Source organism: Odontesthes bonariensis, chromosome 12, assembly GCF_027942865.1.
Source record: "Odontesthes bonariensis isolate fOdoBon6 chromosome 12, fOdoBon6.hap1, whole genome shotgun sequence".
NCBI lineage: Eukaryota > Metazoa > Chordata > Actinopteri > Atheriniformes > Atherinopsidae > Odontesthes > Odontesthes bonariensis.
This window is the reverse complement of record NC_134517.1, coordinates 30,843,896-30,868,301: the sequence shown is the minus strand read 5'-3', so window position 1 is coordinate 30,868,301 and position 24,406 is coordinate 30,843,896. Positions and strand designations below refer to the sequence as shown.

The following is a 24,406-nucleotide window of genomic DNA, read 5'->3' as shown; positions in this document are numbered from 1 at the left end:
TGATCTTTACACCTCTGAAGCTGCTACTGGTAATGTGAGCTGTATCAGATTATTAAACTATGGAGTACAGTGTAAACTATCACTGATTTGCAATAAAACAATGTGTTTTAGTTCATGGGAGTAAAATAAATTCTGCATTAAAATGTGTTTGAATAAGCTGAAATCTATTTAGAGTACAACACCCTGTATCTTTAGATGTAGCATTTTCAGGTATTGTTGCTAGTTAAAAAGTGCAGCAGAGGTGTGGGATTAGAGCTCCTCTGCACCCTTTTTTAAAATAAATACTGCACCAAACTAAAATAATACAAGTTCACTTCCCTTAAAGCAGGGCGACTGCTTTTAAACTGATTTAAAGATGTTAATCAAAGTTAATGTGGTTTCATAAATTAAACATTAAATATTTGATGATGTTCAGGTGATGTAGGGTAAAGAGTGACAAAGTATTAAAGATAATCATTTTCATTGCATGAAAAATAAATGGTTACAATGTGATATATTCTACAGTTTGTGTAGTACATTGTTGTTTAACAAATAATCTAAAGTTGTGGTTTGGGTCCAGCTTATTTGAACTATTAATTTAACTGATGATTTAAATGACGAAATGGGTAAAGTGGGGAACAACTCAAATGTGCAATTTATTTGATAAGGTGCATCTTTATGGTGGTACATGACGTACAAAAACACAACAAGTGGTTCTCAAACCCCTCAGAGAAAGCAAAAAAAGAATGAAAAAAAGGGCTGAAAACAAATCTTGCTCTTTGTTGATCTCACAAGTAATCGTGGCTGAGAACAGAAATCTTATGCAAAATGGGCTTTATTTTAAATAAAAGCAATTTGCATGAGTTATTAAGGTTAACAGTGAATATACATGTATTATCTGCACATATAAATTACAGCAAAATTCTACAAGCACATAGAGTGAAGAACAGTGAATCATAAACTTCTCCCTGTGCATGCTGTGATGTGTATTATTTACTGGGAGTCCTTTTGCGAACAGTTAGCCGTGTAAAAATCCCTGTTTTGATCTGCGGTAGATTGAGTCCATAAACTAGAGGGTTAATGATGGGGGGAATGATTAAAAACTCCAGAGACAAAAAAACAATGAAAACTGCATCAATTTCATCAGCTTCAAGACGACTCAGTGAAATCTCGCAGAACAGAGACAAAGAAAAGTTCACAAATGTCACCAGGTGGGGCAGGCAGGTTCGCAATGCCTTTCCTCTGAATTCAGACGAGCTTTTTCTGCAGATATGCAGAATCCGCAGGTAGGTGTACAAGACAAAAAACAAAGGGACAAAGATGGTTGTTATTGTAACAACCAGACCCGCTATGTTGTTCACACTCGTGTCCACACAGGAGAGCTGAACCACTGGCCAATTTGTACAGAAAAGTCTGTTCAGTTTATTCCCACATAAAGGCAAGTTAACAGTGAGTGAAAGACAATATCCAAGTACAACTACAGGGTAGAGCTCTGCAAATATTATCAAACACATCACCATCTTAAAAGTCATTTTACTGTGATAGTGTAAAGGCTGGCAAATGGCTACAAATCTATCAAAGGCCATGATGCAGAGAATAGTCATTTCACATGATGCATACATGTAAATAACAAACATCTGAGTGAAGCAAGATGGACGTGATATTAAATGAGTGTCAGACAGAATGTCCATTAGAAGCCTGGGGAAGAGGCCGGCTGAGCCGTACAGAGAATTAAAAGACAGGCAGCAGATGAAAACATACATGGGCTGATGCAGGGACTTCTCCAGGCAGACTGTCAGAATAATCACAACATTAAAACAGATTATAGTCACGTAAATAAGCAGGCACAGACCAAAGAAAAGATACCTGAGGAGTCCAAAGTCTGTAAATAGTGTTAAGTGAAAATAATAAGAGTTCAGGCTGCCATTATTCTTCATTTCAGCAAAAGAGCAGAGCTGGAAGAAAAGAAGCAACAGATTTAAATATTTCTGTGTAATAAACAATATCTCTGTCCAATGAATTAAGAAGAAATTAAAGTGGATTTTAAGGCTGGCAACTGGCAAAGTTGTAATATCCAATAGTTACATATACTAAATTGAACAACTTTGAAAAAACAGCACATGTATCAGCCAAGAAAACACACAAAATCTCTGGTCTGTTACAGTAATAAAGACATAAACACATGCTGGCATCAGGCTCTGCATCAGTGTATCTACAGTGAGCTCCTGGAGAAATGCACAGCCCTCTCCCCTTATTATCTAACTTTGAACATGTTCTGCTGTTCCACTGAGAACGGTCACATGGGCCAGAAGAGTCTAAAGCAATATGTGCTATAATTATCACCAGTATCTGACAACAGTTTGTTATTCTGTAATCTGGTGTCATGTATTAGTATCACATTACTAACAAATCTGAAAGTGGTAAAGATATTCTGCAATGATCTTTATGTAAATAAAGCATAGACAAAATTATGATCACCCAAAGTGCTTAAACAGAAGAAAAGTGGAGTTCTATTCTTGATCGTTGAAAAACCAAGCCAGTTAGAACTCAAGAGGTCTTTGGGGGTGAGAGGTGAAACAACTTCAGCAACCAAGAAAAGAAGTCCAGCTACCCCCAGTTCAAGGAATGGATTCAGTTTATTTCTTCTTGTTAATCTCAGCACAATTCTCCATAGTGGGATTGTAAAAATTAATTTAAAATAAAGTTCTAAAGTATCCGATTTACATATGTATAAATCTCCGCAACTACAGTATGATTGCCTCACCATTAACTAAACAAACTTCTGTTAAAACCCCCTTCACCTGGTCCTCCAAAGCTGCTCAAACCTTCCAGCAACTCAAAGACAGGTTCACCTCAGCACCCATCCTGTCTCAACCAAACTCTGATCAACAATTTATCCTGGAGGTGGATTTAACTTCTCCATTTCCTATTGTCGAGGTTGGCGCAATATCAAGCTGGATGCCTTGTCAAGACAGTTTGCTCCCTCGCATGAACCTACAGAACCCGCCCGGTCTCTTACCTCAACCTGCCTGGTGGGTGGGCTATTTTGGCGGATAGACAACAAGACCCATCAGGGGTTGGCCTTGGACCCAGACCCGGGCACTGGTCCTGCTGACCACCGTTTTGTTCCTAACCTCTGCTCGCTGCGCTGTCATCCACAGGACCCATACTGCCATCCCTGACAGCCTGAACTTCTCTTGATTTTACAAGCTTGGCACACCTTTGTAATACAAGGTTTCTCTCACTTCCTTTGGCAGAAAAGTCAAGCTCAGTCTGGGCCTTATGTCGGACAGACAAAGTGTGAGAATTGGAGAAGACAGAAGAAAAAAGAAAAACATAAACATAATAATACACCAGCCCCTGTGAGTGCAACAGATCCAAATACCAAGTGGTCTATATACAATATAGTCCCATGATGGGAAGACAAAAGGATCTGTTGCACTCACAGGGGCTGGTGTATTATTATGTTTATGTTTTTCTTTTTTCTTTCAATACTTATAAATTCTCTAAATCTGTTACCTGTCCTTTTGACACTATTTGTCAATGTAAACATAATGTGATTGATTAATGTGAGACTCCACCTTGATTGGCAGGTGTCATGGGACTAATTAGCGGATTGTTGTCAGCCAATCACAAACTAGAGGACAATTTATAAGGGGTGTCTTAGTAAAAACAAGTAAAAACTTGTGTAACAACTTGAGAAAGGCCACACTGGCCGAAACGTTGTCAGTTTATTTATAATCATTTTTCTATTTTGATTTGTATATTCGTATTTTTTGTATTTCTGTTTGCAATTTTACGATTCTTTTGAAATTCTAATGGAGCCCCATGACGGAGCAATTTTCTCCAAGGGATCACACCCAGTTATATGTTTGTTTCTGAATAAGGTAAGTTTCTGAAGGCAGAGATGCACAGAAGAGTCTGTTCTATATCAAATATACTTAAATTCTATGTTGTGCAAAGGCCAAACTTTTCCCACCATGTGAGAGTCTGTGTATTTGTGCCTTTATTAATTTGAGCTGAGGCCAAAGCAGTTTTATTTTCATTTAATAAATGTGTTATTAATTGCATTTGGTCCTCTCTCAACAGGAAGACACAGAAGCAAGCACATGTAAGCAGGTGTATTGAACAAAGTTGATCTTTATATCTTTATACCTTTATAGCTGCTGCTGGTAAGGCGAGCTGTAACAGATTATTAAACTATGTAGTACAGTGTAAAATATCACTGATTTGCAATAAAACAGTGTGTTTTAGTTAATTGGAGTAAAGTAATTTCTGCATTAAAATGTGTGTGAATAAGCTGAAATCTGTTTAGAGTACGACCCCCTCTATCTCCAGATTTAGGATTTTTTAGGTATTGTTGCTGCTTAAAAAGTGCAGCTGAGGTGTGACGCTGGAGCTCCTCTGCACCCTTTTTTTTATATAAATACTGCACCAAACTACAATAATACAAGTTCAATTCCCTTAAAGCAGGGCGACAGCTTTTAAATTGATTTAAGGATGTTAATCAAAGTTAATCTGATTTCATCAAATGAAACATTAAATTTTTTATGCTGTTCAGGTGATGTAGAGTAAAGAGTGACAAAGTATTAAAGGTAATCATATTCATTGCACAAAAAAAGTGGTTACAATCCAATATATTCTAGAGTTTGTGTAGTACAGACAGAAAACAGGAGAAAGCCGTAAGCAAACTGACATCAGTATTGGTTTGATTTAAAGCGGCGCTATGCAACTTTCAGTAATACGGGGTTTGTTTACCATACAATACACACCCCAAAGCTGTAGGGGGAGCTCCGTAGAAAATAAGGCGACAGTCTAGCCAGACTGTCGTAAACCCACCAGAGGCAATTTACGGTTTATTTTTCAAGACACTGGCAGAGAGTTGGAGAGCCGTCGTTTCATGATAACAGCTGTTCTGTTGATGCGCGAGCTGTCAGTTGGAACTGTGAGTTTTTGTCAGTTAATAAACGCGACTCACAGAGTCTTAATGTGAGAAGTTTTCGGCTCATCTTTTCGCCTAAAGGCAACTTCCACACTGGTGACCCCGACGTTTGTTTACTGGACGTATCCAGATCGCCATGACCGCAAACGCTGTGTCTCTCAAGCTCCCCGAATTCTGGGAATCGTCTTCTTCTGCCTGGTTCGCTCAGACTGAGGCACAGTTTGCCTTACGTCAGATAACGGCCGACGAAATGAAATACTACTATGTGGTATCTGCTCTCGGAAGTTCTACGGCATCGAGAGTAGTGAGCCTTCTTAAACGTCCTCCTCTGACGAGAAAGTATGAAACTCTGAAAGAATACTTACTGAAAACATTCGAACTATCTGACACAGAGAGGGCTAGCAGGCTTTTCTCTCTTCAAGGGCTCGGTGACAGCAAGCCCTCAGAGCTAATGGACCGAATGCTCGATCTGCTCGGTGACAACAAGCCAGATTTCCTTTTCCTCCACCTTTTCCTGCGCCAACTGCCTGCTCATGTGAGAGCTGCTTTGGCCAACACTGCCAGCACTGATTGTAGAGAACTGGCTGCTGAGGCTGACAAGTGTTTCCTGGCTAGTCAACAGCCCTGTGCAGCTGCCCTTCTTCCTGCTGGTGCTGTTGCTGTATCAGAAATATCCGATGATCACATGCTCATCGCAGCAGCAGCCCCGCGTCGGCAGCAGTCTTCAGGTGTGTGCTACTACCATGCCAGGTTTGGCCCCAAGGCCAAACGATGCCGCTCTCCATGCAGCTTCAGTGGAGCGGGAAACGCCAAGGCCGGCGCTCACTAGTGGCCGTGAGCGTCGGCCATGCCGGCGGGCTGCTCTTCATCCACGACTCCATCTCCGGCCGGCGATTCCTCTGCGACACAGGGGCACAGCGGAGTCTACTTCCTGCTTCACAGGTGGACGTGGTGGCTGACACCCACGGCCCCCCCATGGAAGCCGCCAATGGAAGCCCTATCCGTACATACGGCACAAGGCATGTTGAACTGTGTTTTGACGGCCAATGCTTCGGCTGGGACTTTGTGACTGCCAAAGTCGCTGTTCCCCTCTTAGGATCAGATTTTTTGTGTGCATTTGGACTGTTAGTGGACGTTAAAAATCAGCGCTTGATCGACGCCGTCACTTTCTGTTCTTATGCCTGCGCGCTCAGCGACTCTGGTGCAGAACACCTCTCCAGCCTGCTCTCTGTCACGGACAGTTTCCAACGGCTGCTCGCCGAGTTTCCAGCACTCACCCAGCCCACTTTCTCCTCTTCTACAGCCAAGCACGGTGTAGAGCACCACATCGACACCACTGGCCCACCTGTGTACGCCCGCGCTCGACGCCTCGAGCCGAACAAGCTTGCCGTAGCCAAGACAGAGTTCGAGTCCATGGAGCGCCTGGGGATTGTTCGACGCTCCAACAGTCCTTGGGCCTCTCCCCTACAACTCGTCCCCAAACCAAGGGGGGGCTGGCGTCCTACCGACGGCTCAACGACGCGACAACACCTGACCGCTACCCAGTGCCGCACATCCAGGATTTTTCAGCGCACCTGGCTGGTAAGGTCATGTTTTCGAAGGTGGACCTGATCAGAGGATACCATCAAGTGCCCGTACACCCTCGCGACAGCTGTAATCACACCGTTTGGTTTGTTTGAGTTCCTGCGCACACCATTTAGGCTCAAAAATGCTGCTCAAACATTCCAGCGGCTCATGGACTCTGTTACGGGATCTGCCTTTTCTGTTTGTGTACCTTGACGACATCCTCGTGGCCAGTTCATCACCTCCAGAGCACCTTTCGCACCTTCGCACTCTGTTCGAGCGACTTACCGAGCACGGGCTCATCATCAATCCAGCCAAGTGCGAGTTCGGTCGGTCCACCATAGACTTTCTGGGGCACAGAGTCACGAAGGACGGGGTTGTTCCCCTTCCGTCAAAAGTGGAGGCCATCACCACTTTTCCACGCCCAGTCACTGTCAGAGCCTTACAGGAGTTCCTTGGCATGGTTAACTTTTACCACCGTTTTCTCCCCAGGGCTGCCCAAACCATGCATCCCCTGTACGAGGCTCTGAAAGGTGCCAAGCCTAAACACACTGTGGACTGGAACCCGGAAAGAGACAAGGCTTTTGTGGACGCTAAGACAGCCCTGGCTAAGGCTGCCATGTTGGCCCATCCCGCCTCCTCTGCCCCAATCGCACTTACCACGGACGCCTCGGACTACGCGGTCGGTGCGGTTTACGAGAAGTGGGTGGGTAATGCTTGGCAGCCTCTCGCCTTTTTCAGCAGGCAGTTACGTCCCAGTGAACGGAAGTATAGCACTTTCGACCGGGAGCTACTTGGAGTGTACCTCGCCATCCAACACTTTCGTTCACTGCTGGAAGGACGCCAGTTCATCGTTTTTGTGGACCACAAGCCTCTGACCTTCACCATGTCCAAAGTCACTCAGCCATGGTCCGGCAGGCAACAGCGGCAGCTGACTTACATCTCAGAGTTCACGACGGACATTGCACACCTTTCTGGGAAGCACAACCAGGTTGCAGACTGCCTCTCCCGTGCTGTTGCGGGGGCGGTCCACCTCGGTTTGGACTACGGCAGCATGGCAACGGAGCAGGCCACAGACCCGGACGTGCAGGCTTGCCGTTCATCCGCTACTGGGCTGCAGCTTCAGGATGTGGCATTCGACGACGCTGGCACCACTCTGCTTTGCGACATCTCTATGGGCTCCCCTAGGCCTGTTGTGCCTGCGAAGTGGAGGCGGCCTGTTTTCGACGCCATCCATAGCCTCTCACACCCCGGAACCAAGGCCTCACAACGGCTGGTGGCAGCAAAGTTTGTGTGGCACGGACTTAAAAAGGACGTGAGGGACTGGGCGAACACCTGTGTAGAGTGCCAACGTGCCAAAGTACACCGCCACACCAAAGCGCCACTGGAACAATTTCAAGTGCCTGAACGACGTTTCGACCACGTCAACATCGACCTAGTTGGCCCACTTCCACCCTCGCAGGGTTACACTCATGTACTCACTATGGTCGACAGGACCACACGGTGGGCAGAGGCTGTTCCACTGTCATCCATAACATCAGCGGACGTGGCACGGGCATTTATTGGCACCTGGGTGTCCCGTTTTGGCGCCCCTTCAGACATCTCCTCAGACCGTGGCGCACAGTTTACTTCCGAGCTTTGGAACGCTGTCGCAGGGAGCTTGGGAGTTAAACTCCACCGCACCACGGCCTACCACCCCCAGAGCAATGGCCTCTGTGAACGATTTCACAGGTCCATGAAAGCCTCCCTGCGTGCCTGCCTGAAGGACAGTTCCTGGGCCTGGGCATCAGGACAGCGCCGAAGGAAGACCTCCAGGCCTCCTCTGCAGAGCTGGTCTACGGTCAGCCACTGCGGGTCCCCGGGGATTTCGTCCCCAGCACCACGACCCCTTGGTCAGCCACACTCCAGCGCTCCAGCCTGTTAGACAATGCCAAGCTGTTTGCTCCACTTGCTACCTCCTGCCATGGTCTACCAAACTCTCACGTCCCCAGTGGCCTACAGTCTGCTGGGTATGTTTTCATTCGTGTGGATGGGCACCGCGGACCTCTCCGTCCTCCTTACGAGGGCCCTTTCCGTGTTGTGGAAACTGGGGACAAGCACTTTGTGGTGGACATTGGGGGCAAACCGGAGTGTATTTCTGTGGACCGCCTTAAACCAGCTCACCTTGATCTGGCCAGGCCAGTTGAGTTGGCGCAGCCCCCAAAACGGGGACGGCCTCTGACTAGGCCCCCCCTTTCCGTTCCTCCTGCCCCTCGACCATGCCGCAGGGGAGCCCCACAGACAGAGAGAGAGAGGGGGCGGTTCCGCACTCTCAAATTCGGCGGAGCCGCACTGGACGTTTGATTCGCCCCCCACGCCGTTGATATTTTTTTATCAGGTTTTCTGTTAGAGTGAATTCTGGGGGGGCATTTGTAGTGCTCTCAACACTGACGGCATAATTCACTTTCTTATATGTGTTCTGTTATCTGTTATGTTGTTGGTTCATCGTCTTTAATGTTATGATGCATTTAATAGTTGCGGTCTCTTTAAGAGATCCGGTGACGTTTCATCATAACAGCTGTTCTGTTGATGCACGAGCTGTCAGTTGGAACTGTCAGTTTTTGTCAGTTGGAACTGTGAGTTTTTGTCAGTTAATAAACGCGACTCACAGAGTCTTAATGTGAGAAGTTTTCGGCTCATCTTTTCGCCTAAAGGCAACTTCCACATACTGCTTTTAATTACGACTTGGCAGAGACCATAACGTGCTATTCATGCGTTTCCCATGAATTAGGGTGACCATATTTTCGTTTGGGAAAACCAGGACAACTTGGAGCGGGGGGACGACGACGACTCTGTTCCCATGCATATCGAGCATGATGCTGCTGCTTTAACAATATTATTATTATATTACATTATATTACATATTATTATTATAATATTATCATTATTTATGTCTGTGGCATGCGCTCACTTAACTTCACTTAATAGGCCTACCCAGTCCTACAATAACAAGATATTTACAGTTGGTTTATTAAAAATGCTTTTCAGTAAAAGTTAACAACAATAACCTTCATAACAAATGATAATTTTATTCAAAATGTATTTATTCAAAATGCTTAAAGGGATAATCTGGAGTAAAATGCACTTTAGATCAATTTACGGGATGTTGGGAGTACATACATTGAGTTGACATCAAAATCATGTCATTCGGATGTGTTTTGAGAATTTCGATTTGACCCTTTTTAGCCAAAAGTCGTTAGCCTGGAAGTGAATGGGGCAAATCATGTCACTGCTACAAAAAGCTATTTTTATACATCTTCTACAGCTCCAAACAACATAACACTTACGTTGTAGTGAGTAGAGGGTCCCTAAAGCCAAACCGAAGTGTCCCGAGGTCTTCATGTGGTCGGATATAGAGTCCAGAATGAATTTAATCAAGCCAGTACCTTTCCGGAAATGTTGCTGCTGCAGCTGCCGCTACAGACCGTGGTGAAGTTGGTTTGATATTGGATATTCGACAGATATTCACAATAAGGAAATAAGGTGTCTTTTTTTCAAACCAATATCAAACACACATCCGAATGACATTATTTTGATGTCAACTCAACGTTTGTACTCCCAACATCCCGTAAATTGATCTAAAGTGCATTTTACTCCGGATTATCCCTTTAAGTTAACAATTCCTGTAATGAATGAATAGCACAATGAAATAAATAATGTCTCATCTTAACATCCCTCACTTAACAACAAAAGTTAACAATAACTCTCAACTCCAAATGCACTGCATCCTCGTTCCCTGGTTTATGAATGAATGACTACTATTATTTTGTAAAACATGGTACAGCAACAGAACCATACCTTAAAAGAAATAAGTAGTCAGGGATAACACAAAAAAGCCCTAAGCCTTATTTTCATTGTGGGCCTTAACAAAGTACTGTGTGATTGAGCTAGCACTACTCTCGCCTCGGACAGCTGTTTTGTGCTTCTCGGTGTCCAGGTGGCTTTTCAGATCTCTTGCACCTCCATTGGACACCGAGACATGTGTGCCTGCTTTGCACACTGTGCACAAGGCTTCCCATTTGTCTCGACCCGGTCTGAAAGCGGAGAAACTCTTTTGTAAATCGTCGGTAAACGTGCATTTGCGCTTCGGCATGTTTGTTGCTTGCCTACTGACAGTCACGCTGTCTACATTCTGATTCAGAAGGCTGCCTGCACAGACGCGGTCAGGGATTACGTCACAGGCAGCGCCGTGGGCAGTGCCCTCGTGCCTGTAAATTTAATGGTCCAAAGAAGGTAATTTAAAAACCGGGACATTTCCTCACTTATTAAAAAAAAATCTGGGACGCCCGGGACAGGACGTGAAATACGGACATCTCCCGGGAAATACGGACGTTTGGTCACCCTACCGTGAATAGCCTACTAGTAAAACCAGAGCTAAAACTCGGGAGCGGAGCAGGATTTAATGTGCATGCACGACGTTGCTAGGCAACGTTGTGTATACAAAGCGAGATTACAGGCACAGATTCTATAATAGTACAGATACGCCACTCACTGTGCATTTCCGGTTTCCAACGAGGCAATTTTGGTTGCAGTTCCACCCTCTTTCCACGTGGGGCGCTCAGTTTTGGAGACCAGAATGAATGGAGTCCTATGGAGCTGTACGCCCTATCGTGCCCTTATCTCAAGATATAATTTTTTCTCTAGTAATTCGAATGTTGTTTTCGAAAGAGGATGTTTAGAAAATACCCATGGCTGAGTTTTAGATTTTTAGAGCCACTCATTTGCTTAAAAAAAGGATTTGAAGTGTATATGACGTCATACATAGCTTACGACCGGAGATGCCGCTTTACGGCAACAATCCTGCTTGTTGTTGGTCTCAAAGGCAGCAGCGTTTTCAAGGAAGAGCTGTAGTAAGAGAGAATTTGTGGTAACATCACAGATTCTTAGGCTGTGGTAACATAAGCGGAAAAAGTCCATCTTAATTCTGTTGTCGCTTGGTATGGAGCCAGCCGTCAAGCGGTGCCTCTGGTCGTAATTCTGGTCGACCAGCTGTCATTAGCACAATGCTAGCGCGTTGTGGACAACAAGAAGCCAACCTGTAAGAAATCAAAGGGATATATGTACTCGTTCAGTAGATTTTTGACTTGAAACCCATGTTGAGCTCTCAGAAACTACATTCAAATCTGAGCGCTCTTGAGGAAACTTAGGTGAAACTGACCATTTGTAGAATCTGGCTCCATTGGGCCCCATTCATTCTGGTCTCCATCGACGCCCCCAGTGGAATTCTGGTGGAACTGCAGCCAAAAAGCCGGTACAATGGAGCTTAATAGAGAGTGGCAAGGCTGTTAGTTATAATGGCTGTGGTACAGGTCGGTTTTTTTGCACATTCTGCACGAGGAATACGAGAAGTGACACAGTCCAAACTACACAACTCAACTATGGTGTCGAGTCGACGCTAGCCTAACGCTAAGGACACCGTCTACATCCTGCAGCAACATACGGCTCTCAGTGTTTGCCTAAGAGCCGTATGTTGCTGCAGGATGTAGACGGTGACCATAGCTATCAACTCCACACCTTAGCTAACGAGCCACACAAAAGATATGATGAAGTCTTAAAACTTAGCGTCTGTTGTCACTTACCATAAGCGAAACGGTGGTGTTTCGTAGTCTGGTGACGGTGTGCATTGTATTTTTTGACCTTTGCTTTTTGCGCATTTTCACAAAACACGCTCTTAAATTCGATACGACTTGGATGGAAACCCAACTACTCCCGCCGCTCGCTACATAATCGTTTATTTACATTCCATCAGGAGAATAAAGAGACGCGACGGTAAATTAATGAAAATAAAAATTGTAGTTTAATGTGACATTATAATAATGTACAAATATTTGTTTAAAAAACTTGGGGGCAATTTTGGCCCCTCGAGCATGATTTTTGGGGGCATTTTAGGCTAAATTGGGGGCCAAATGGCCCGTGGTCCTCACTAATTTCCAACGCTGGACCAAACACTCACTGTATCAAGAGATTGGCTGATACAGTGAGTGATACAGTGAGTGTTTGAGGGATTGGCTGACACGACTATACTGCAGTGTCCCTGAACCACTGGAATGTCCTGTACGTCTCTGGTAGGTTGGTTTGGATTGATCACCTTGAGGAAAGCAGGTGATGCTTCCAATCAGCAGGCAAGAAATCCACAACACCAGTGACCCGATCTCCTGGAGAAGCGGTAGATAATGGATGGATGGATGGACACTCACTGAAACATGGTTATGAATGAATAGCTTTCTTGAGGTAGTGAGTAAAATTAAGAATAAAACTGAGAAAAAAAGATGCTTTCCTAAAATCTAATTATCATCACAATACTTATTTGAGCAGCCTGAGCGAAGTTTGTACACAATTCACTCAACTGACCATTCCTAAATTTGGATATTTCAAATATTATTTCTGAAGTAGCAGCAACATAATATCAGAAAATGAATACATGATAGATTATGTTGGAGGAGGGACTATTTGAAAGAAATAATTAATTTCATAACAAAGTGCAGATATTCTGTACACTGATTTTTTTTGTCAATGGTGTGTGTGAACTACCTAATTCACTATTTTAGTTTTCTGTTTCAGTTTATTGTTGTATTTCTAATAATTTTTCTATTTTCATTTGTATATTCGTATTGTTTGTATTTCTGTTAGCAATTTTACTATTCTTTTGAAATTCCTATGGAGCCCCATGACAGAGCATTTTTTTTCCAAGGGATCATACCCAGTTATATGTCTGTTTCTGAATAAGGTAAGTTTCTGAAAGCAGTGATGCACAGAAAAGTGCGTTCTATATCAAATATTCTTAAATTCTATGTTGTGCAAAGGCCAAATTTTTCACCACATGTGAGAGTCTGTGTATTTGTGCCTTTATTAATGTGAGCTAAGCTACGTACTCAAAAAGACATGTTATCAGACATTTGTTTGAAACCTGATTCATCAAGCCTAAAAAACTTCTTCTCAGCACAGTGGTCACATCTTCCAAGTTCAACAGCCCAAAGCAGGTTTCTTTTTATGCAATAAATCTGTCATTGATTGAATTTGGTCCTCTGTCAACAGGAACATACAGAAATATATAGTGACCACTAGATGGAAGCACATGTAAGCTTGTGTTGTGGACCAAGTTGATCTTTACACCTCTGAAGCTGTTACTGGTAATGTGAGCTGTATCAGATTATTAAACTATGGAGTACAGTGTAAACTATCACTGATTTTCAATAAAACAATGTGTTTTAGTTCATTGGAGTAAAGTAAATTCTGCATTAAAATGTGTCTGAATAAGCTGAAATCTATTTAGAGTACAACACCCTGTATCTTTAGATGTAGCATTTTCAGGTATTGTTGCTAGTTAAAAAGTGCAGCAGAGGTGTGGGATTAGAGCTCCTCTGCACCCTTTTTTAAAATAAATACTGCACCAAACTAAAATAATACAAGTTCACTTCCCTTAAAGCAGGGCGACTGCTTTTAAACTGATTTAAAGATGAATGAATGTGGTTTCATCAAATGAAACATTAAATATTTGATGATGTTCAGGTGATGTAGGGTAAAGAGTGACAAAGTATTAAAGATAATCATATTCATTGCATGAAAAATAAATGGCTACAATGTAATATATTCTAGAGTTTGTGTAGTAGATTATTGTTTAACAAATAATCTAAAGTTGTGGTTTGGGTCCAGCTGATTTGAACTATTTATTTAACTGATGATGTAAATGACAAAATGAGTAAAGTGGGGAACAACCTGGGGAACAACTCAAATGTGCAATTTATTTGATAAGGTGCATCTTTATGGTGGTACATGACGTACAAAAACACAACAAGTGGTTCTCAAACCCCTCAGAGAAAACAAAAAAAGAATGAAAAAAGGGCTGAAAACAAATCTTGTTCTTTGTTGATCTCACAAGTAATCGTGGTTGAGAACAGAGTTCTTATGCAAAATGGGCTTTATTTTAAATAAAAGCAATTTGCATGAGTTATTAAGGTTAACAGTGAATATACATGTGTGATCTACACATATAAATTACAGCAAAATTCTACAAGCACATAGAGTGAAGAACAGTGAATCATAAACTTCTCCCTGTGCATGCTGTGATGTGAATTATTTACTGGGAGTCCTTTTGCGAACAGTTAGCCGTGTAAAAATCCCTGTTTTGATCTGCGGTAGATTGAGTCCATAAACTAGAGGGTTAATGATGGGGGGAATGATTAAAAACTCCAGAGACAAAAAAACAATGAAAACTGCTTCAATTTCATCAGCTTCAAGACGACTCAGTGAAAGCTCGCAGAACACAGACAAAGAAAAGTTCACAAATGTCACCAGGTGGGGCAGGCAGGTTCGCAATGCCTTTCCTCTGAATTCAGACGAGCTTTTTCTGCAGATATGCAGAATCCGCAGGTAGGTGTACAAGACAAAAAACAAAGGGACAAAGACAGTTGTTATCGCGATAACCCGACCCGCTATGTTGTTTGCACTCGTATCCACACAGGAGAGCTGAACCACTGGCCAATTTGTACAGAAAAGCCTTCTCAGTTTATTCCCACATAAAGGCAAGTTAACAGAGAGTGAAAGACCATATGCGATTACAAATACAGGATACATTTCTGCAAATATTATCAAACACATCACCATCTTAAAAGTCATTTTACTGTGATAGTGTAAAGGCTGGCAAATGGCTACAAATCTATCATAGGCCATGATGCAGAGAATAGTCATTTCACATGATGCATACATGTAAATAACAAATATCTGAGTGAAGCAAAATGGACGTGATATTAAATGAGTGTCAGACAGAATGTCTATTAGAAGCCTGGGGAAGAGGCCGGCTGAGCCGTACAGAGAATTAAAAGACAGGCAGCAGATGAAAACATACATGGGCTGATGCAGGGACTTCTCCAGGCAGACTGTCAGAATAATCACAACATTAAAACTGATTATAGTCACGTAAATAAGCAGGCACAGACCAAAGAAAAGATACCGGAGGAGTCCAAAGTCTGTAAATAGTGTTAAGTGAAAATAATAAGAGTTCAGGCTGCCATTATTCTTCATTTCAGCACAAAAGCAGAGCTGGAAGAAAAGAAGCAAGAGATTTCAATGTTTCTGTGAAATAAACAATATCTCTGTCCAATGAATTAAGAAGAAATTAAAGTGGTTTTTAAGGCTGGCAACTGGCAAAGTTGTAATATCCAATAGTTACATATACTAAATTGAACAACTTTGAAAAACAGCACATGTATAAGTCAAGAAAACACACAAAATCTCTGGTCTGTCACAGTAATAAAGACATAAACACATGCTGGCATCAGGCTCTGCATCAGTGTATCTACAGTGAGCTCCTGGAGAAATGCACAGCCCTCTCCCCTTATTATCTAACTTTGAACATGTTCTGCTGTTCCACTGAGAACCGTCACATGGGCCAGAAGAGTCTGAAGCAATATGTGCTCTAATTATCATCAGTATCTGACAGCAGTTTGTTATTCTGTAATCTGGTGTCATGCATTAGTATCACATTACTAACAAATCTGAATGTGGTACAGGCATGCAGCAATGATCTGTATGTGAATAAAGCATAGACAAAATAATGATCACCCAAAGTGCTTAAACAGAAGACAAGTGGAGTTCTATTCTTGATCGTTGAAGAACCAAGCCAGTTAGAACTCAAGAGGTCTTTGGGGTGAGAGGTGAAACAATTTCAGCAACCAAGAAAAGAAGTCCAGCTACCCCCAGTTCAAGGAATGGATTCAGTTTATTTCTTCTTGTTAATCTCAACACAATTCTCCATAGTGGGATTGTAAAAGTTAATTTAAAATAAAGTTTTTAAGTATCCGATTTACATATGTATAAATCTGTGCAACTACAGTATGATTGCCTCACCATTAACTAAACAAACTTCTGTTAAAACCCCCTTCACCTGATCCTCCAAAGCTGCTCAAACCTTCCAGCAACTCAAAGACAGGTTCACCTCAGCACCCATCCTGTCTCAACCAAACTCTGATCAACAATTTATCCTGGAGGTGGATTTAACTTCTCCATTTCCTATTGTCGAGGTTGGCGCAATATCAAGCTGGATGCCTTGTCAAGACAGTTTGCTCCCTCGCATGAACCTACAGAACCCGCCCGGTCTCTTCCCTCAACCTGCCTGGTGGGTGGGCTATTTTGGCGGATAGACAACAAGATCCATCAGGGGTTGGCCTTGGACCCAGACCCAGGCACTGGTCCTGCTGACCACCGTTTTGTTCCTAACCTCTGCTCGCTGCGCTGTCATCCACAGGACCCATACTGCCATCCCTGACAGCCTGAACTTCTCTTGATTTTACAAGCTTGGCACACCTTTGTAATATGAGGTTTCTCCTTTGGCAGAAAAGTCAAGCTCAGCTAGTCTGGGCCTTAGGTCGGACAGACAAAGTGTGAGAATTGGAGAAGACAGTTTCTTGTAGTTTTAGTCTATGAAACTCTCAGCAAAATCTTTTTTTTTTTGTGACTCTCTTGAAGTTTGGATATTTCAAATATTATTTCTGAAGTAGCAGCAACACAATATCAGAAAAATAATACATGATAGATTATTTTGAGGAGGGACTATTTGAAATAAATAATTAATTACATAACAAAGTGCAGTTATTCTGTACACTGAATTTTTTGTCAATGGTGTGAGTGAAACTAACTTCTTCACTATTTTAGTTTTCTGTTTCAGTTTATTTATATAGGAGGAAGAAACCCACGCACACCAGAAGTTTCGAGGTGCAGGTAGCGGGTACTTGTTCACTTCAAAGGGGAACATACAGCACACTCTTGTCCATCATGCTGAATTTTATTTCACAAACAACGTTTCGGCCAATGTTGCCTTTCTCACGTTTTTACACAAGTTTTTACACAAGCAAAGTGAAGACACCCCTTATAAATTGTCCTCTAGTTTGTGATTGGCTGACAACAATCAGCTAATTAGTCCCATAACACCTGCCAATCAAGGTGGAGTCTCGTCACACATTAATCAATCACATTATGTTTACATTGGCAAATAGTGTCAAAAGGACAGGTAACAGATTTAGAGAATTTATAAGTATTGAAAGAAAAAAGAAAAAAGAAAAACATAAACATAATAATACACCAGCCCCTGTGAGTGCAACAGATCCAAATACCAAGTGGTCTATATACAATATAGTCCCATGATGGGAAGACAAAAGGATCTGTTGCACTCACAGGGGCTGGTGTATTATTATGTTTATGTTTTTCTTTTTTCTTTCAATACTTATAAATTCTCTAAATCTGTTACCTGTCCTTTTGACACTATTTGTCAATGTAAACATAATGTGATTGATTAATGTGTGACGAGACTCCACCTTGATTGGCAGGTGTCATGGGACTAATTAGCTGATTGTTGTCAGCCAATCACAAACTAGAGGACAATTTATTAGGGGTGTCTTAGTAAAAACAAGTAAAAACTTGTGTAACAACTTGAGAAAGGCCACACTGGCCGAAACGTTGTCAGTTTATTTATAATCATTTTTCTATTTTGATTTGTATATTCGTATTTTTTGTATTTCTGTTAGCAATTTTACGATTCTTTTGAAATTCTAATGGAGCCCCATGATGGAGCAATTTTCTCCAAGGGATCACACCCAGTTATATGTTTGTTTATGAATTAGATAGGTTTCTGAAGGCAGTGATGCACAGAAGAGTCTGTTCTATATCAAATATACTTAAATTCTGTGTTGTGCAAAGGCCAAATTTTTCCCACCATGTGAGAGTCTGTGTATTTGTGCCTTTATTAATTTGAGCTGAGGCCAAAGCAGTTTTTTTTCATTTAATAAATGTGTCATTAATTGCATTTGGTCCTCTCTCAACAGGAAGACACAGAAGCAGGCACATGTAAGCAGGTGTATTGAACAAAGTTGATCTTTATACCTTTATAGCTGCTGCTGGTAAGGCGAGCTGTAACAGATTATTAAACTATGTAGTACAGTGTAAAATATCACTGATTTGCAATAAAACAGTGTGTTTTAGTTAATTGGAGTAAAGTAACTTCTGCATTAAAATGTGTCTGAATAAGCTGAAATCTGTTCAGAGTACGACCCCCTCTATCTCCAGATTTAGGATTTTTTAGGTATTGTTGCTGCTTAAAAAGTGCAGCTGAGGTGTGACGCTGGAGCTCCTCTGCACCCTTTTTTTTATATAAATACTGCACCAAACTACAATAATACAAGTTCAATTCCCTTAAAGCAGGGCGACAGCTTTTAAATTGATTTAAGGATGTTAATCAAAGTTAATCTGATTTCATCAAATGAAACATTAAATATTTGATGATGTTCAGGTGATGTAGGGGAAAGAGTGACAAAGTATTGAAGGTAATCATATTCATTGCATGAAAAATAAATGGTTACAATGTAATATATTCTAGAGTTTGTGTAGTACATTATGGTTTAACAAATATTTTAAAGTTGTGGTTTGGGTCAAGCTGATTTGAACTATTCATTTAACTGGTGATTTAAATGAAAAAATGAGTAAAGTGGTGAACAACCTGGGGAACAACTCAAATGTGCAATTTATTTGATACGGCAAATTTTTATGGTGGTACATGATGTACAAAAACTAAACAAGTGGTTCTCAAACCCCTCAGAGAAGGCAAAAAAGAAATGGGGTTAAAAGAGGGGTGAATCTGTTGTATTTCACTGAAACTCAACTTAAATCCATTTTATTAGATCAATATCCTTTTAATATATAGGAGTTGATTGTCATGTGAACTTACCTAAAATAAAGCACTTAAAGCTGACTTGGAATGAGTCTTGACACCAAATATTGAAGACTAAGTAATAATGCAAAAATGGACTTGAAAAGGCTGAAAAAAATATTGATCTGTTTTGATTTCACAAGTAGTCGTGGCTGAGAACAGAGTTCTTATGCAGAATGGGCTTGTTTTTTTTTCTTACATCCAATTTGCATGAGTGTTTAAGGTTAACAGTGAATATACATGTATGATCTAAACATATGAATTACAGAAATATTTTATAAGCACATAGAGTGAATAACAGTGAACCATAAACTTCTCACTGTGCATGCTGTGATGTGAATTATTTACTGAGAGTCCTTTTGCGAACAGTTAGCCGTGTAAAAATCCCTGTTTTGATCTGCGGTAGATTGAATCCATAAACTAGAGGGTTAATGATGGGGGGAATGATTAAAAACTCCAGAGACAAAAAAACAATGAAAACTGCTTCAATTTCATCAGCTTCAAGACGACTCAGTGAAATCTCGCAGAACACAGACAAAGAAAAGTTCACAAATGTCACCAGGTGGGGCAGGCAGGTTCGCAATGCCTTTCCTCTGAATTCAGACGAGCTTTTTCTGCAGATGTGCAGAATACGCAGGTAGGTGTACAAGACAAAAGACAAAGGGACAAAGAAAGTCGTTATTGTAACAACCAGACCCGCTATGTTGTTCACACTCGTATCCACACAGGAGAGCTGAACCACTGGCCAATTTGTACAGAAAAGTCTGTTCAGTTTATTCCCACATAAAGGCAAGTTAACAGAGAGTGAAAGACAATATGCGATTACAACTACAGGGTACATTTCTGCAAATATTATTAAACATATCACCATCTTAAAAGTCATTTTACTGTGGTAGTGTAAAGGCTGGCAAATGGCTACAAATCTATCATAGGCCATGATGCAGAGAATAGTCATTTCACATGCTGCATACATGTAAATAACAAACATCTGAGTGAAGCAAGATGGACGTGATATTAAATGAGTGTCAGACAGAATGTCCATTAGAAGCCTGGGGAAGAGGCCGGCTGAGCCGTACAGAGAATTAAAAGACAGGCAGCAGATGAAAACATACATGGGCTGATGCAGGGACTTCTCCAGGCAGACTGTCAGAATAATCACAACATTAAAACAGATTATAGTCACGTAAATAAGCAGGCACAGACCAAAGAAAAAATACCGGAGGAGTCCAAAGTCTGTAAATAATGTTAACTGAAAATAATAAGAGTTCAGGCTGCTGTTATTCTCCATTTCGGCACAAAAGCAGAGCTGGGGGAACAGAAGTGAGAGAGGTGGAGGATTAAGAAGGTGAGAGAAACAAGTTAAATGAGGACTAAATTGTAAATAGGTGATAAAAATTCGGTGACATCAGGGTATCCATTTAAGCTGCAAATGCTCCACATTTCAAACAGACACATCTGACAGTATTTAGAATACCGTATAATATTAAATAACTATAGAAGACACATGGGTGGAGGAAAGCTGTAGGTGATAAATGAACAAACAGCCTCACATTTCTCATTGAGAGATTTCAGCGTTTCTGTGTAATAAACAATCTCTCAGTCCAATGAATAAAGAAATTAATATGGATTTTAAGGCTGGCCAATGACCAAGTTGTAATATCCAATAGTTACATGCTAATACTAAATTAAAAACCTTTGAAAAAACAGCACATGTATCAGCCAAGAAAACACACAAACTCTCTGGTCTGTTACAGTAATAAAGACATAAACACATGCTGGCATCAGGCTCTGCATCAATGTCTCTACAGTGAGCTCCTGGAGAAATGCACAGCCCTCTCCCCTTATTATCCAACTTTGAACCTGTTCTGCTGTTCCACTGAGAACGGTCACATGAGCCGGGAGAGTCTAAAGCAATATGTGCTATAATTATCACCAGTATCTGACAACAGTTTGTTATTTTGTAATCTGGTGTCATGCATTAGTATCACATTACTAACAAATCTGAATGTTGTACAGGCATGCAGCAATGATCTGTATGTGAATAAAACATAAAAAAAATATGCTACTGTTAACTTTGATAACATGTGAAAATGTTTATCATTATATCTTTACCATTTACCATAAAAAAAATCCATCCCTTTTCTTATATCCGCTTAATCCCACTCATCCGGGCAAAGGAAGACATCATCCAAATTTGTGTATCGTCATTGAGGGTCTTGTGAGCGGTTCTTTGTCTGGTACCTCATCTGGGATCTGTTTGCCTTGGGTGACCCTACCAGGGGCCCCGAGCAACATAGCTCAGACTCATTGGGGCCCGCAAACCCCCCCACCACGATAAGGTGACATGGGAGTATGTCAATCAATTATGTTGATCAAAGTCAATGTGGTTTCTTTTAATGAAAGCTTGAATATTTTATGTTGTTCAGGTGATGTTGAGTAAAGAGTGACTATGCCGCCCATTGATCGTACGCGAGACTCCGGTTCCTTTCACAGATGTTTATTAATCGCATCAACACCGTAGAACTAAATATTAAAAGAAAACAAAGCAAAGACAACATCAGTTTCTGTAATCACTAAAGAAACAACATTACCAGCATCGTCGCCGGTATCAACAAATAACCAAAGTAACACTAACCACTTTAGCCTGCTTCTCAATCAACGGCAGTGTCATTCCTCAGAGGCAATCTCCACGGCAAAACCAGGACTCTTCAAACTTTGCATCACTTCTTTCATGACTTTCATGACTACATTTTTACACATCACAAGCAGGTAACATTACCATTACAGGTGCTCCTCGGTCTCTGTGAAGCTCACATGAGCTAACCGGCGCTACTTCCTGTCTTTTCTCGTTTCAACACAAAGCATGTATTTCAAAATAAATTAAAACAACTCCTGCATTTACACTCCCACTATCACACAATGTGTGATTCACAATAAAAATTGACATTGTTAACAGAACTTAATGACGATTTTGTAAAAACACAAATGTACCTTCAAAACAAACATAGTAACTTACTTATTTAGCCTCAAGCAATAGTACTGTTTTGTGTATGGAGCTTTCTAAGTAAACTGGCTTAGTTGTGCATGTTCCTTTACTGTCAAGTGTTGTGTCACTAAGTAACAGTTTGAGTTTTCTGACTCTTCCGTCAGCTCCTTGGAAGACTTCAACTACCTTCGCCAGCTTCCACCGATTTCTTGGTATGCTATCATCTTGCAACAGGACAATGTCATTCACTTTAGCATTTCTCCTGCTCTTGGTCCATTTGCTCCTCTGCTGCAGATTCAGCAAATACTCCTTTCTCCACCTTGTCCAAAATTCATTGGACAAGAACTGAACTCTCTTCCATCTTTTCTGCAGATAGATATCTTCCCTTACAAATTCTCCAGGTGGTGGTCCAATGATTGACGATTTCATCGTCAATATGTGGTTTGGAGTTAAGGGTTCTGGTCCTAAAGGATCATTGAGATGCTCTGTGGTCAATGGTCGACTATTTACTATTGCCATCGCTTCGTACAGGAAAGTTCTTAATGAAGAGCTGTCTAATCTTCCAGCAGACTGGTCTAGAATGGATGTGAGGACACTTCTCACGGTCCGAATCTGCCTTTCCCAGACGCCACCGATGTGACTGGAAGCAGGTGGGTTCATGACAAAGTTGCATCCTAGCTCTTTCACACATTCTTGCTCTATTCCTTTCATTAATTCCTGGAATTCATTGCGTGCCCCCACGAAGTTTGTGCCTTGGTCACTTTGTAGTTGACTTACATTGGCCCTTATTGCAATAAAGCAGCGCAACACATTCAGGAAGGCATCAGTGGAAAGGTCATCCAATACCTCAATGTGGATGGCACGAGAACACATGCAGGTGAATAAGAGCCCATATCTCTTTAGTTCTGTCCTTCCATCTTTAACATAAAATGGTCCGAAGCAGTCCATACCGGTATAGGTAAATGGAGGAGTAGCTTCCATCCTCTCTGGTGGAAGATCGGCCATTTTTTGTTCTTGGTTACTTTTCCTGAGTTTTCTGCATTTAATGCACTTGAAGATGAGTGATGAAACTTCAATACAACATCCTAAAATTCAAATCCCATTGGAGCGCAACTCATTGATGGTCATTCCATGACCCTGGTGCTTCACCTTCACATGGTAGTGTTTTATCAACAATCGAGACACATGATGTCCTTTTGGTAGGATAGCTGGGTGTTTGACATGAGGATGAAGTGTTGCTTGTGTCAATCTACCTCCCACTCTCAGGATATATTGGCTATCCATGAAGGGGCTCAACTTGTGTAGCTTGGTTGACTTGCTCCTTTTTACCTCTTTCCTTTGTATCAGAAACTTGATTTCATCACTGAATGCTTCCTTTTGAACTGCTTGGATTATGAATTGTTCAGCATCCATTCTTTCTTCAAGTGTCGTAGCTTCATTGGATCTTGTTTTAAGACCTTTCACTTCTCTTGCAAGACGCTTAAGTCTTGCTACGGCCCTTACGGCTCTCTTCCTATCTGAAAACTTTTGAAGTCGGTCTGGTAGAGACTTCTCCTCCTTTGCCTTTGTTGTGTGAACTTGTGCTCTTTTGATTTCCGGGTCGTCTTGATTGATTTCTCCCACCTTAATCTCTTCTCTCTTAGGGAGGTCTTTTTTCCACAAGAAACTAGGTCCCGTGAACCAGTTGGACTCTACAAGCTCCTTTGTGGTGAGTCCACGAGAGGCATGGTCAGCCGGGTTATTTGCTGAGGCAACATATTGCCACTGACTTGGTTTTGTACCTAATTTGATCTGCTGGATCCGGTTGGCTACGAATACATGAAATCGCTTTTCATCATTATTGATGTAACCAAGGACAACTTTGGAATCGGTCCAAAAGTATTCTTGTAGATCTTCAATCTCCATTTCTCTCTTTAGGAGATAACTTGTCCTTGTGGCCACGACCCCAGCTGAGAGTTCCAGCCTGGGGATTGTTGTTACCTTTGTCGGTGTAACTCTTGCCTTCCCCATAACAAGAGCACAATAGACTTCTCCAGACTTCGAAACAACCCTAAGGTAAGAACACATTCCATAGCCAGAAGCACTAGCATCGGAAAAATGGTGAAGTTCATACTGTTGACCTTCCTTGGATGTCAATGGTATGTAGTGCCGTGGTATCTCTACTGAAGACAGATTGTGGAGATCTTGGAGCCATGCTTCC

General features: G+C 41.7%; 3 protein-coding genes across 3 annotated transcripts; all 3 read right to left on the bottom strand.

Annotated features, from left to right (window-relative positions):
* Positions 1-968: 968 nt before the first annotated feature.
* Positions 969-1,916, bottom strand: LOC142396032 (olfactory receptor 10T2-like). Its single transcript, XM_075478575.1, has one exon. The coding sequence runs from the start codon at positions 1,914-1,916 to the stop codon at positions 969-971; it is 948 nt and encodes a 315-aa protein (XP_075334690.1).
* Positions 1,917-11,128: 9,212 nt separating this feature from the next.
* On the bottom strand, positions 11,129-15,544 carry LOC142396031 (olfactory receptor 10T2-like). The gene is made up of 2 exons (XM_075478574.1): positions 14,635-15,544; positions 11,129-11,211 (listed from the first exon to the last, which is right to left on the bottom strand). Exons 1-2 carry the CDS (start codon positions 15,542-15,544, stop codon positions 11,129-11,131), a joined length of 993 nt encoding a protein of 330 aa, XP_075334689.1.
* Positions 15,545-19,560: 4,016 nt separating this feature from the next.
* LOC142396030 (olfactory receptor 10J5-like) lies at positions 19,561-20,508 on the bottom strand. The gene has a single exon (XM_075478573.1). It carries the CDS (start codon positions 20,506-20,508, stop codon positions 19,561-19,563), a length of 948 nt encoding a protein of 315 aa, XP_075334688.1.
* Between the last annotated feature and the right edge of the window lie 3,898 nt (positions 20,509-24,406).